This window comes from Curcuma longa, chromosome 11, assembly GCF_044706935.1.
Source record: "Curcuma longa cultivar G26 ecotype Majalengka, Jawa Barat chromosome 11, ITB_CL_G26_1.1, whole genome shotgun sequence".
Taxonomy (NCBI): Eukaryota; Viridiplantae; Streptophyta; class Magnoliopsida; order Zingiberales; family Zingiberaceae; genus Curcuma; species Curcuma longa.
In genome coordinates, this window is record NC_133871.1 from 9,320,235 (window position 1) to 9,333,763 (window position 13,529).

Here is a 13,529-nt window from a genome sequence, read left to right on the forward strand (position 1 = left end):
TGCAAAATCCAAAGTAGGTACACGAAAGAGACTTAACAATGGAATTATTGTCCATTGTTAAGTCTCTTTCGCGTACCTACTTTGGATTTTGCATATTTAAAGCCAAAATGAAAATTGCCCTCTCACCATCTCACTTGTACCTCTCAATTTAAATTTTATCATCTTATCTAGTAAATTTTACATTAGGCCAACTGGTGCATGAAATTCTCACCGGTGGGCAATCTTAAGAAAAATAAATATTATTGACACATTTTTCAAGTAAGGTCAAATGGACTTTTGGTGGTTTTGTGCTGATGTAGTTTTTAGATCAGATCAGATTAGACGGGTGAGGAGACAGACTATATATCAAGACGCTTACAATTGGAGGTGTCAATTGGACAATAGTTTTATTGCTAAATCTCTTTTGAGTACATTGTTTGAATGTTGTGTATTTAAAACAAAAATGACAATTGCCCTCTTTGCTATCTCTAAACTTAAAATTTATCATCTTATATAGTAAAATTTACATAAGGATAGCTCGGTGCATGAAACTCCCATAAGTATGAAATACCAAGAAAAATAAATATTATTGACACATTTTTCAAGTGAGGCCGAATGTGCTTTTGGTGGTTTGTGCTGACACAGTTTTTAGATTAGATCAAACTAGATGGGTGAGGAGATAGACGATATATCAAGACACTTGCGATTATAGGAGTCAATTGGATAATAGTTCCATTGTTAAGTCTTTTTTGCATACCTATTTTGGATTTTGCATATTTAAAGCTAAAATGACAATTGTCCTCTCGCTATCTCACTTGTATCTCTAAACTTAAAATTTATTATCTTATCCGGTAGAAGTTACATTACATAAGGAGCGACATCCCAATGCATGAAACTTCTGTCAGTGTGGAATCTCGGAAATGGTCGAACCACATTAGGCCAATGGCACACAATTTTACTTTGTATTTTTACAAAAAATATTATTTTTAATTCAAATTCATGATTTCAAATACAACAATTTTACTGTTGTACTAATATTTTTCTTCCATAGAGCAAAATTTATATAAAAGAACTTTAAATATTTATATATTAAAAATAATATTCCAATTATAATTTTTTTAATTTAAATTCATTCATTGAAGTACATGAATTTAATTATTGTATCTATTAAAAAATCAACACTTTTCTAAATAAATATAAAATACACATTTTACCATATTTAATTAATAATATTACATCTGATAATAATAGGACTGAAGGGCCATGACCCACTACGAGCCCAAGAGCCCACCATACTTTTTCAGCCCAATAACCACTATCTATTTAATAAATTTATGATCTTTTTTCTCTATATTGTCTTATTTTATTAATAATTCATACTAATTTTTGGTTGACTTAATTTTTTAATTATTTGTAAGATAATTGGGTTTCAGGAAGAAATTTATAGCATTGCGTTATATTATCCTTTTCACCAAACAATTTTTTAAAAATAAAGATATTTGCACCTTAAAGTAAATAAATTAAAGATAAATTGTGAATAAATATATGAAAAAGAAATTTTTAAAAGACAGATTTAATAAGAAAGCCATATTAAATATATAAGATTATGGGAAAAAAGTGTTCTATATTTTTTATAATTTAAAATATCTATATTATATTAAAAATGGTAATATTCTAAAGGGCACATGGAAAATTTTAGAATTCTCAAAAAACACATCAAGATTTTATTCTTCCCATCTAATTTAAATTTTACTCATCTACCAACAACTACTTTTTTTTTCCCACTCTTCTCTTTCCCTTACGTACATGCAACGCCTTTTTTTCCTAAATTAAATTAATTTAAACGATATTTAAATTTTAATAAATTATCCTCTAAATTTATTTATTTTTAATTTTAATTTTAAAAATGTAATAAAAAATTAAAAATATAAAAGAAGGTTAATAAAAATTTAATTTTTTATTTTTCAATATCTTCTCTTTTTAATATCTAATTATAAAAAATAATAAAATTAAATTAATAATGAGAATTGATTCTATTAATAAATATAAAATATGTTGATTTTTAAAAATGAATACCACAACTTAAATATATATCAACATAATTATAATGTTGATATTTAAAAATCAGCACTATAGTAGCGTTGTTGTTTAAATAATAAAACCACTATAGTGTTGATTTTTAAACACCAATATTACAATTTAAACATCAGCATTGTCATGATATTAGTTTTTAAAATCCAACACCACAGTAGTGCTGATGTTTGAAAACCAACACTACAACTTAAATATCATATTGTTGTAGACTTGTGGTGTTAATTTTTTAAAACAATAAAGAAAGACATATTTGGACTTCGGAAGCACCAGAAATCCACAGGATTTGAAAAGAGTTCAATCGGAGTTCTCTAGGTCTATCATTGAGTTTGGATCTAGAGGATTTAAATTTTTGAAAAGTTAGCATATAATGGAAGAGGGTAGCACCATGAAAATATTTATGGTATCCATGTCAACCTAACAATAAGTTATGTATATATGTCAATTATTAAAACAATGATAAAAATATTCAGAGCCTTCGAAAAGACTTTAAATAGTATTTTTTTTGGGTTCGAAACATGGGTTATTATGAGTTTCATTCATTCTGATATCTATATCAAAAGTTATTACATTTGAAAACAGACATTTAACACATACACAACTTATTATAAGGATGTCAAAATCAGACATAAATATTATATATATATATATCTCTTATACACTCACATCTTTCATCATGATAAATTTTTAAAAATTCAAATATCCTAGATTCATCAACGAGTTTCAATTAAAATTTATTGATGAATCTAGAGAGCTCTAATCGAATCTATTTCAACTCATGTAGATTTTTGGTGTCATCTATTATCATCGCAAAGGATTCATAGTATTATATATTTAAAAGGTTTAGAAAGTTTCAGACTTTGTGCTAATTAATACGAATCTATAATTTTGTGTAGGAGACTCAGGGCCAATTTTTTTTATCATATTTACCTTCTACATACTCCACACTTTAATTTCATTGTCAAATTTCAGAAATTTAAGTCGTCTAAATTCATCAATAGATTTCGGTCAAAACTCATTGATGGATCTAAAGAGCTCCGATCGAACCTATTTCAAATCATATGGATTTATTAGGTAAACCTAAATCTAAATTAAGTTCTCGTTTATTGTTTTAAGGTCCTTCCATCGATGCTTAAAATATTTTGAAACTTTCAAAACACCATAGTGGTGTTGATCTTCGAAGACCAGCATTACTATAATGGTGCTGATATTTGAAAATCAACATCACAGTCTGTGCTAGTTGGTACGCGACCATAATTTCACATACATGTCTTAGGATCATGATTGAATACCATATATATCTTCTACACACAGACCTCTCCCATCTCAATCCAAGTTTTTAGAAATTCAAGTCCTCTAGATTCATTAATGAGTTTTGATCAAACTTTATTGATAAACTTAAATAACTCTGATCAGGCTCATTTCAACTCATGTAGGTTTCTGTAATGTTCAAGAGTTCAAGGGTGCCCTCCATTATCATTGTAAAGGATTGCCTGTAACGACCCGGCCCGTCCGCCCGTGGGAATTCTACTTATCCTGACCCCTATTTTTCTGTGGGTCATGGGCCGTCGACCATCGACCGTGCCGTTACCTACTAGGACTTTCCATCCCTGCCCAGTGGATTTTTGTCTTCCTCAGATTCGAACTCTAGACCTGCAGGCTAAAGTACTAAAGTTCCTTGAATCTGGTAACCAAGTGAGATTGTAACGACCCGGCCCGTCCGTCCATGGAAATTCTACTTATCCCGACTCCTATTTTTCTGTGAGTCATGGGCCATCGACCATCGACCATGTCGTTACCTACTAGGACTTTCCATCCCTGCCTAGTGGATTTTTGCCTTCCCTAAATTCGAACTCTAGACCTGCAGGCTAAAGTACTAAAGTTCCTTGAATCTGATAACCAAGTGAGAACGTGCCTCGGTTGAGATTACTCGCAACGGAGGAACGATCATGAAGAATCGAAAGGCCTTCTCAGGTTCCACAAACCAAATCCTCTTTGGTGTTCTTCTTCTCCGATGCAGCACCTCTGTACAAATCCACTGCGCTGCCTCTCCTTTGCTTCGACTTGGACGCAACCACCGCTTATTTGTAGGTATGTTCTCTTACCCTTTATATAGTAGAGATTAGGAAGACGAAGAGGTGGTTTTGCCCCTTCGTCTCCTTTCGTTTCAGAAGATGAAGGGGCGACGCCCCTTCATCTCTAAACATTCAACACTCTTCCATTCCAAACATGCACGTTAAAAGCTCACCAAACGATAAGAAATAATGATTATTCTCTTCTCCAAAATACCTAATACAAAATGGATGACAAAAAAAAATTAAAAAATAAAATTACTCCGTAGAACTGTTCGTCATTAGTTTGTGGAGTTCAATCTTCTTCTAACTCTCACGCTTCTCCTCTGTTGCTGTACACATCTTGCAGAGTAGGTTCATTGGCGGCATTGCTTCGGCGGATCCTGCTGCGTCCTTGTTAGATCGATGCAGTTCTTGTTAGAAAATTAAGGAGGATAATAGAAGATAGACAATAGATAAGAAAATTACACAATAATTTTTCCAATGCTTTATTCATCAGGTAGCATATTTATAAACTACTTACATAACACCACTACTAACTCTATACACATATCCCACAAACTCAAGATACAATGAATTTATACCCTTTTCTTTTAACCACTAGTACTACTACTACTAATTATCATGTCATCAACCCATTAACTCCACTTCTAATTTTGAATCAATTATCAACAGTACTCCCTCTTGATTTAAAATTACAAACACCCAAGAGTATATAATATAATCTAAAATAAACAAACTTATCTCTTAGAAATGACTTCGTCAAGATATCTACCACTTGTTCATGTGTGTTGCAGTACTCTATCTCAATTTCTTTATTTGCAACTAAGTCTCGAATGAAGTGTAGACGGATATCAATATGTTTAGTCATTGCAATATAATCACAAGCATCTTGATATATCATTTGTCTCCTCACCCGTCTAGTTTGATCTGATTTAAAAATTGTGTTAGCACAAACCACCAAAAGCCCATTCGGCTTCACTTGAAAAATGTGTCAATAACATTGATTTTTCTTGGGATCTCATACTTATGGAAGTTTCATACATCGAGCTACCCTTATGTAAATTTTACTAGATAAGATGATAAAATTTAAATTTGGAGGTACAAATGGGGGATAGCAAAGAGGGCAATTGTCATTTTTACTTTAAATACACAACATTCAAATAAGGTACTCAAAAGAGATTTAGCAATGGAATTATTATCCAATTGACACCTCTAATCGCAAGCGTCTTGATATATAGTTCGTCTCCTTACTCGTCTAGTCTGATCTGATCTAAAAACTACATCAGCACAAAACCACCAAAAGCCCATTCAATCTCACTTGAAAAATGTGTCAATAATATTTATTTTTCTTAAGATCCCCCACCTGTGGGAATTTCATGTACTAGTTTGAAACTTCCGTGGGACCGGGCCGGCCACCCCCAGAGATGTGGCTACTGGGATTATCAATTTATGTACTAGTTTGTCCTTATGTAAAATTTACTAGATAAGATGATAAAATTTAAGTTTAAAGGTACAAGTGAAAAAGTGAGAGGGCAACTATCATTTTGGCTTTAAATATGCAAAATCCAAATTAGGTATGTGAAAGAGACTTAACAATGAAACTATTGTCCAATTGACTCCTCTAATCACAAGTGTCTTGATATATCATCTTCTCCTCACCCATTTAGTTTGATCTGATCTAAAAACTATGTTAGCACAAACCACCAAAAGCTCATTCAACTTCACTTGAAAAATGAGTCAACAATATTTTTTTTTCAGGATCTCATACCGGTGGGAGTTTAATAAATCGGGATACCCTTATGTAAATTTTACTAGATAATATGATAAAATTTAAGTTTCGAGATACAAATCGGATAACAATTGGGTAATTGCCATTTTTGCTTTAAATATACAACATTCAAATAAGGTACACAATGAAACTATTGTCCAATTGACATATCTAATCGCAAGCGTCTTGATTTATAGTTCGTCTTCTCACACCCATCTTGTCTGATTTGATCTAAAAATTACATCAACACAAAACTACCAAAAGCCTATTCGACCTTACTTGAACAATATGTTAATAATATTTATTTTTCTTAAGATTCCACATTGATGGGAGTTTCATGTACCAGTTTGTCCTTATATAAATTTTACTAAATAAGATGATAAATTTTAAGTTTAGAGGTACAAGTGAGATAGCGAAAGGGTAATTGCCATTTTGGTTTTAAATATGCAAAATCCAAAGTAGATATACGAAAGAGACTTAGCAATGGAATTATTGTCCAATTAACACCTCTAATCACGAACTTTTATCTCTTTATCCGTCTAGTCTAATCTGATTTAAAAACCGTGTCTGATCTTATACACCGAACTGTCCTTATATAAATTTTTTTTGGATAAGATGATAAAATTTAATTAAGCGTAGAAGTACAAGTGAGATAGTGAGACAATTGCCATTTTGGCTTTAACTATGCAAAATCCAAACTAAGTACGTGAAAGAGACTACAATGGAACTATTGTCGAGTGAGTCAATACGGTCCCACCCCCAATCGACACCTCTATTCACAAACGCCTTCTATTGGTTGGTTTGGCTTGGCCTACATTATGGTGGTCCAGCCAACCATTTGACACCTAGCCGGTCTGACCCGATCTGACAACTGCGGCAGCACAAATCGCCAAAAAAGCCCGCGCGTTCATGCATGGGCCATGCACGCACAACGCAGCGATACGATGCGTCCGCCTCCCTTATCCTCAATTATCTGCTCGCAATCCCTGATTCCTTAACAAAAACAATTCCAGATTCTCACGGGACCACGTATTTCATGATTGACGATCGTATATATGGATATATATCTTTGTTTTTGACGATTTCAGGATGCGAATCTTGTCACAGTTTGGCTGTTCTTGGTTTGTCGCAAGATTCCTGCAAGTTTTCACCACCAAAATAGTAAAATTTTAATACGGGCACCGGCTCGATCGACCTGCTCCGCCACATGCTCCCAGTTGCCATCCATGGAGCCGTCTGTTTCGGAAAGAGATTATTGGTTTCCTGTTTTTACACCCAAGAACGCGGGAACCCTCATCGATATCGGTTCTTGCACAAGGATATATAGGGCATGGCTTCCGTTTTGGCATTTGTTTCATCGATTAAGCTACCTTTTTCCTCTTCCCCGTGATGCGGGATTCTAGCATGTGAAAGCCGTGCATGGGCGACGCTGGCGGCGACATCTCGTCCAGTCTTGGCAGTGGCAGCTTTCGCACCCCTCGAAGATTCCTAGATTTGGTGATCGGGATTGAGGTATGGGTCACGGAGGTTCGAGCTCCGCGCCGCGCTGGCAATGGTCGTAGATAAGCATTGCAGTAACGCCAAAATGCTTTCTTGGCGGTACTGCTTCTAGAATAGGGTTCTTGAGCGCCTCCTCCTCTTCAATGGAACAGTTTCCCCATCTTGATTTCTAGGTTTCCGAGTTTAATGCAATTGTTAAACCCTAGTTTCTTTCTCATCGTCTGCGCATTGCTCTTTCCATGAGTTCCTCGGACTCCAGTCTGGAACTGGAGCAGCCGTTGCTTGCCAATGGGGCGGACTACGATGGCTTCTCCGGCGCCGGAATTTGGAGCCGCCTCACCTTCGGGTGGCTGAGCCCTCTCTTCGAAAAGGGCCGAACCGAAAGGCTCGAGCTTTCGCACGTCCCGAGCGTTCCTCGATCAGAATCCGCCAAAGCTTCCTTCTGCCTTCTTCAGGAATCCCTACGCAAGCGCAAGGCCGAATCGTCGTCGTTCCAGAGAGCGATCGTCCACTCTGTTCGGAGGTGCTTGGCACTGAATGCGATCTTCGCCGGTATACATAAGATTTGCATACCCTCGAATCGATCGGCATTCTCCTTGTTCAAATCTAACGCCAAGCTGCTACTTTTTCAGGGATCAACACGCTCTCTTCCTACCTCGGCCCTTTCCTCATCGCCAGCCTCGTGGACTTCATCTCCGACAATGATTCCGGCCGCGTACACCGCCGCAGAGGCTACATCCTAGCTTGCCTCTTCTTCGCCGCCAAGACGGTGGAATCCCTGACTCAGCGGCAGTGGTACTTCGGCGCCCGCCAAATCGGCGTTCGAGTCCGAGCAGCCCTCATGGTGGCGATCTACAATAAGTCTCTTCTGATCAAGTACTCTGGAACAAGCACCGGAAAGATCATAAACTTCCTCGACGTCGACGTCGAACGAGTGGCGGACTTCTTCTGGCACATCCACGGCATTTGGTTACTTCCCGTCCAGGTCTCTCTTGCCCTGCTCATCCTCTACAGGAACCTCGGCTTACCGGCCGCCTTCTCTGCGCTCGTCGCGACGATCCTTGTCATGGCGAGCAACACGCCTCTGGCCAATTCGCAGGAGCGGCTGCATTCCAAAATCATGGAAGCAAAGGACTCGAGGATCAAGGCCACAGCCGAGACGCTAAAATGCATGAGGATCTTGAAGCTCCATTCCTGGGAAACAGCTTTCCTCGACAAGCTGCTCCAACTCAGAGAGGCGGAGAGGAGTTGGCTCAAGAGATATCTGTACACATGCTCTGCGATCGCCTTCCTGTTCTGGGCCTCTCCGACTCTGGTCTCGGTCGTCGCCTTCGGCGTATGCATCCTGGTCGGCACCCCGCTGACCGCCGGCGCGGCCCTCTCCGCCTTAGCCACGTTCAGAATCCTGCAAGAGCCCATCTACAACCTCCCGGAGCTCGTCGCCATGATAACGCAGACGAAAGTCTCCGTCGAAAGAATCCAGGACTTCTTAATGGAAGAGGAACAGGCAGCGCAGTTCTGGCCAAGCAAGAACGCTGAAGTATCGAGCCACGTCGCTTTACAAATCGAACCCGGCGAATACAACTGGGAAGCCAACTCGAACTCGAAGAAGCCGACCCTCAAAATCGACAAGAGGATTCAGGTAATGAGAGGAGAGAAGGTTGCGGTGTGCGGCACGGTTGGCTCCGGCAAGTCCAGCTTCCTTTGCAGTATCATCGGGGAGATTCCGAGAGTCACCGGCGGAAGGATCACTGTCTTCGGCTCGAGGGCCTACGTCCCCCAAAGTGCTTGGATTCAGTCTGGGACTGTTCAAGAGAATGTGCTTTTCGGGAAGGAGATGGACAGGAGATGGTACCAGCAAGTGTTGGAGTCCTGTGCACTGGACAGGGATATCGGAACCTGGGCTGATGGGGATTCCACCCTTGTAGGAGAAAGGGGAATGAATTTGAGTGGAGGGCAGAAGCAAAGGATCCAACTGGCCAGAGCCGTGTACAACAATTCAGACGTCTATTTACTGGATGATCCCTTCAGCGCAGTCGATGCGCACACAGGGACGCACCTCTTCAAGGTATGGAGAATAAACTACGGCCTGAAGTTTCTCCACGAGGAGCTTTCTGCCTGATCATGGCGGCTCGTGTGCAGGAATGCTTGATGAGGATGCTGTCCAGCAAGACTGTCATTTACGTCACGCATCAGCTGGAGTTTTTAGCTGCGGCAGATCTTATTCTGGTGAGTTTATCTCATATCTTCAGATAATGTCGAGCAAAATAGCTAGCACTTCAGGTTTTACTTTTACCATCATTTTCAGGTATTGAGAGATGGAAAGGTGGTGCAATCTGGAAAGTACCAAGAGCTGATGGAGGAGGCCGACGGCGAGCTTGTGCAGCAAATGGCCGCACACAACGAGTCACTGAGCCAAGTCAGTCCGTCCGACGAGAATGGTTTATCCGTAAGCATGAGCCATAAACTGAAGAAGAAGAAGAAAAAGAAGAAGAAGAAGCTCAGAGAAGCGAAACATAACGGCGACAGTGGAATTTCTGAACTCATTGAGAGATCACAGGAAGAGGAAAGGGAGTTTGGGAGGGTGAAGTGGCACGTCTATCGCACCTTTGTGACTTCGGCTTACAGAGGAGCTCCTGTTCCTCTGCTGCTGCTCTGCCAGGTCCTCTTCCAAGCTCTTCAGATGGGCAGTAACTACTGGATTGCCTGGGCGACCGAAAAGGACGGTCGAGTTAGCAGAGAAAAGATGCTCTGGGGCTTTGTCATCCTCTCTGCCAGCAGCTCAGTGTTCATCTTAGGAAGGGCAGTTCTGCTCGCCACCATCGCCATTGAAACGGCTCGACGCCTGTTTCTCGGAATGATCACTAACATCGTGAGAGCACCCATGTCTTTCTTTGATACAACACCTTCAAGTCGAATTCTTAACAGGGTGGGTCAGTTGCTGCATTCCTTGTTTAATCAGTTAAAATTCAGTTCCTGATGGAAGAAGATTGACTGATAATCTTTTTCTTCCTTCAGTCTTCCACAGATCAGAGCACCGTCGACACCGATATTCCTTACAGACTTGCAGGACTGGTCTTTGCTCTGGTTCAGCTGCTGTGCATCATCGTGTTAATGTCTCAAGTGGCCTGGCCAGTGTTCATCCTCTTCGTCATCGCTGTAGCAATCTCCATCTGGTATCAGGTAAGTCAAATGCCTTTTCTCTTCGTACAATGGCGGAACTTGTTTGTAGATCAGAAAACAATCCGACTTTCTGCAGAACTACTACATCAGCTCTGCTAGAGAGCTAGCTCGGATGGTCGGAATCCGGAAAGCTCCCATCCTCCACCATTTCTCCGAGTCTCTTTCCGGTGCTGCCACGATCCGTTGCTTCAATCAGGAAGGACGCTTCTCCAAGAAGAACCTGGCCTTGATCGATGACTACTCGCGAATCACATTTCACAACTATGGAACCATGGAATGGCTCTCGGTGAGGGTGAACTTCCTTTTCAACCTCGTGTTCTTCGCAGTGCTAACCATCCTGGTCTCCATGCCCCGAGACTCCATCGATCCAAGTAACTGAACTTCTCCTGTGCCTTAACTATTATCTCCAATCCTTCGACACATGGTTGCAGTAAACACGCCTAATTTGACTCCATTTCAGGCTTAGCAGGGCTTGCTGCAACGTACGGTTTGAATCTAAACGTGCTGCTGGCTTGGGTCATCTGGAACCTCTGCAACGTCGAGAACAAGATGATCTCAGTGGAGAGGATACTGCAGTTCTCGGCGGTGCCTAGCGAGGCACCTCTCGTAATTGAGCACTCGAGACCAGAGCAGGATTGGCCGATGTCTGGAACCATTGAGCTCGACGGCCTCCACGTTCGTTACAACGCCGGCCTTCCGATGGTCCTGAAGGGGATCAGCTGCACCTTCCCCGGAGGGAAAAGAATTGGAGTGGTAGGCAGGACGGGAAGTGGCAAGTCAACACTCATCCAAGCTCTGTTCCGAGTGGTAGAGCCATCGTTAGGAAGGATCGTGATCGATGGCGTCAACATCAGTCGAATTGGTCTACAGGACTTGAGGTCCCGGCTGAGCATCATTCCCCAGGAGCCAACTCTTTTCCATGGAACTGTGAGGACGAACTTAGATCCCCTGCGGCGACATCTGGACCTGGACATCTGGGAGGTAGGTGACTTGCTTCTGTTGCGTTAGGGTATGGAGGTAGAAGACGACTGATCGAATCCATCCTGTTCTACTAGGCACTCCACAAATGTCGGCTCGGAGAGGTAGTGAAGCAAGACCAGAGATTGCTTGAGGCGCCAGGTAGTTTGATTTCTCTTTAACTGAAACACGGGCAATATCCCTGCGAGTATGGCTAAGACAGGGAGATGGATGCAGTCGCGGAAGACGGCGAGAACTGGAGCGTCGGCCAGAGGCAGCTGGTTTGCCTCGCGAGGGTGCTGCTGGACAGGAGGAGGATCCTCGTCCTGGACGAGGCCACGGCTTCGGTAGACACGGCGACCGACAAGTTCATTCAGAAGACTCTCAGGGAAGAGACCGGCGACTGCACGGTGATCACGGTGGCGCATCGAATTCCGACCGTGATCGACAGCGACCTTGTTCTGGTGCTCGACGAAGGTGCGCGCGCGCTCGTTCGGCAACTGGCTTAATTAGCCGGACGGCTGCCGCCGCTTCTTTCTATCTGATCTCCTTTGTTTGTGTCGCTCAGGGAAGGTGCTCGAGTTCAGTTCTCCGAGAGATCTCCTGAAGGATGATTCGTCGGCGTTTTCCAAATTGGTGATGGAGTTCCTGGGAAGATCCAAGTGCGGCAACCATGACTTCGAGCTTGAATGAATCAACAGTTACCTCTCCCGCAGATGGTCGGGGGCCGATCGTGTGGGGCCGCTAGGTTGGCGGATTCCAACCTTTGCAGCATTGAATGAATCAACAACTGTTGATAATTGACTTAAAATTAGGAGTGAAGTTAATGGGTTGATGACATGACAATTAGTGGTAGTAGTGGTTAAAAAAAAAATGTCTAAATTCAATGTATCTCGAGTTAGTGGAATTTATGTATGGAGTTAGTCGTGTTATGTAAATAACTTCTAAATATGCTACCTATTGACTAATGAAGTATTAGAAAAATTATTGTGTAATTCTCTTATCTATTGTCTACCTCCTGTTATCCTCTTTAATTTTTTAACAATGGTATCATAGCGTCGAGTTTGACGTGTTCTAGTTCTTGCAATGACAATCAATTGAGTTTCTCAACCTCTCATCTTCATTTTCAAAAGAGAGTGCTACAAATTTTGGAATATCAAAATGAAGATTCTATTTAGATTTCAAGATCTTTGGGATTTAGTAGAGAAAGATTTTGACGACGAGGATGCCGATGAAAGCCGATTAAAAGAGAATAGAAAGAAATATTCAAAAGCATTGTTCATCCTTCAGCAAGCAGTAAATGAGACGATTTTCTCCATAATTACAACTACCTCATTTTTCAAAGAAGCATGGGAAATACTACAGAAAGAATTCCAAGGCTCCTCTAGAGTGATAGCAGTCAACCTCTGGACTTTCAGAAGTGAGTTTGAGATCTTGCTTATGAAGGATAATGAAATTTTACAAAAGTTTTTATCTAAAGTAAATTCGATTATCAGTCAAATGAGATCTTATGGAGAAAATATCACTGATGTGATTATTGTTTCGAAAGTTTTTCAAAGTTTGACTCTAAATATGATTACATAGTAATTGCGATTGAGGAGGCTAAAGATATTTTGATTTTCTCTTTTGATGAACTAATGAGTTCTCTGCAAGCTCATAAGGCAAGGCGAAATCGAATTAGAGGAGTCAATTAGATAATAATTTCATTGTTAAGTCTCTTTCATGTACCTAGTTTGGATTTTACATATTTAACACTAAAATGGCAATTGCCCTCCCGCTATCTCACTTGTATCTCTAAATTTAAAATTTATTATCTTATCCCGTGAAACTTACATAAGAGGCGGCATCCCAATGCACGAAGCTTCCGTCAGTGTAGCGTCCAAGAAAGGGTCGGACCACGCTAGGCCAATGGTATATAGTTTTACTTTGTATTTTTATAAAATATTATTTTTATAATTCAAATTCATGATTTTAAG

At 40.4% G+C, this 13,529-nt stretch overlaps 1 protein-coding gene across 1 annotated transcript; it reads left to right on the forward strand.

The window, feature by feature from the left end:
- Positions 1-7,652: 7,652 nt before the first annotated feature.
- On the forward strand, positions 7,653-12,246 carry LOC141841630 (putative ABC transporter C family member 15). The gene is made up of 10 exons (XM_074729813.1): positions 7,653-7,965; positions 8,046-9,481; positions 9,556-9,642; positions 9,722-10,342; positions 10,432-10,596; positions 10,673-10,967; positions 11,057-11,577; positions 11,652-11,715; positions 11,791-12,030; positions 12,122-12,246. Exons 1-10 carry the CDS (start codon positions 7,653-7,655, stop codon positions 12,244-12,246), a joined length of 3,867 nt encoding a protein of 1,288 aa, XP_074585914.1.
- Positions 12,247-13,529: the final 1,283 nt, after the last annotated feature.

Excerpts from the sequence above, each read along its gene's own strand:
- LOC141841630 (XM_074729813.1), top strand. The coding sequence starts at position 7,653 with ATGAGTTCCTCGGACTCCAGTCTGGAACTGGAGCAGCCGTTGCTTGCC. Across the intron at positions 7,966-8,045 it reads ACTGAATGCGATCTTCGCCG|GGATCAACACGCTCTCTTCC; the intron begins GTATACATAAGA and ends CTACTTTTTCAG. Across the intron at positions 10,343-10,431 it reads CAAGTCGAATTCTTAACAGG|TCTTCCACAGATCAGAGCAC; the intron begins GTGGGTCAGTTG and ends TTCTTCCTTCAG.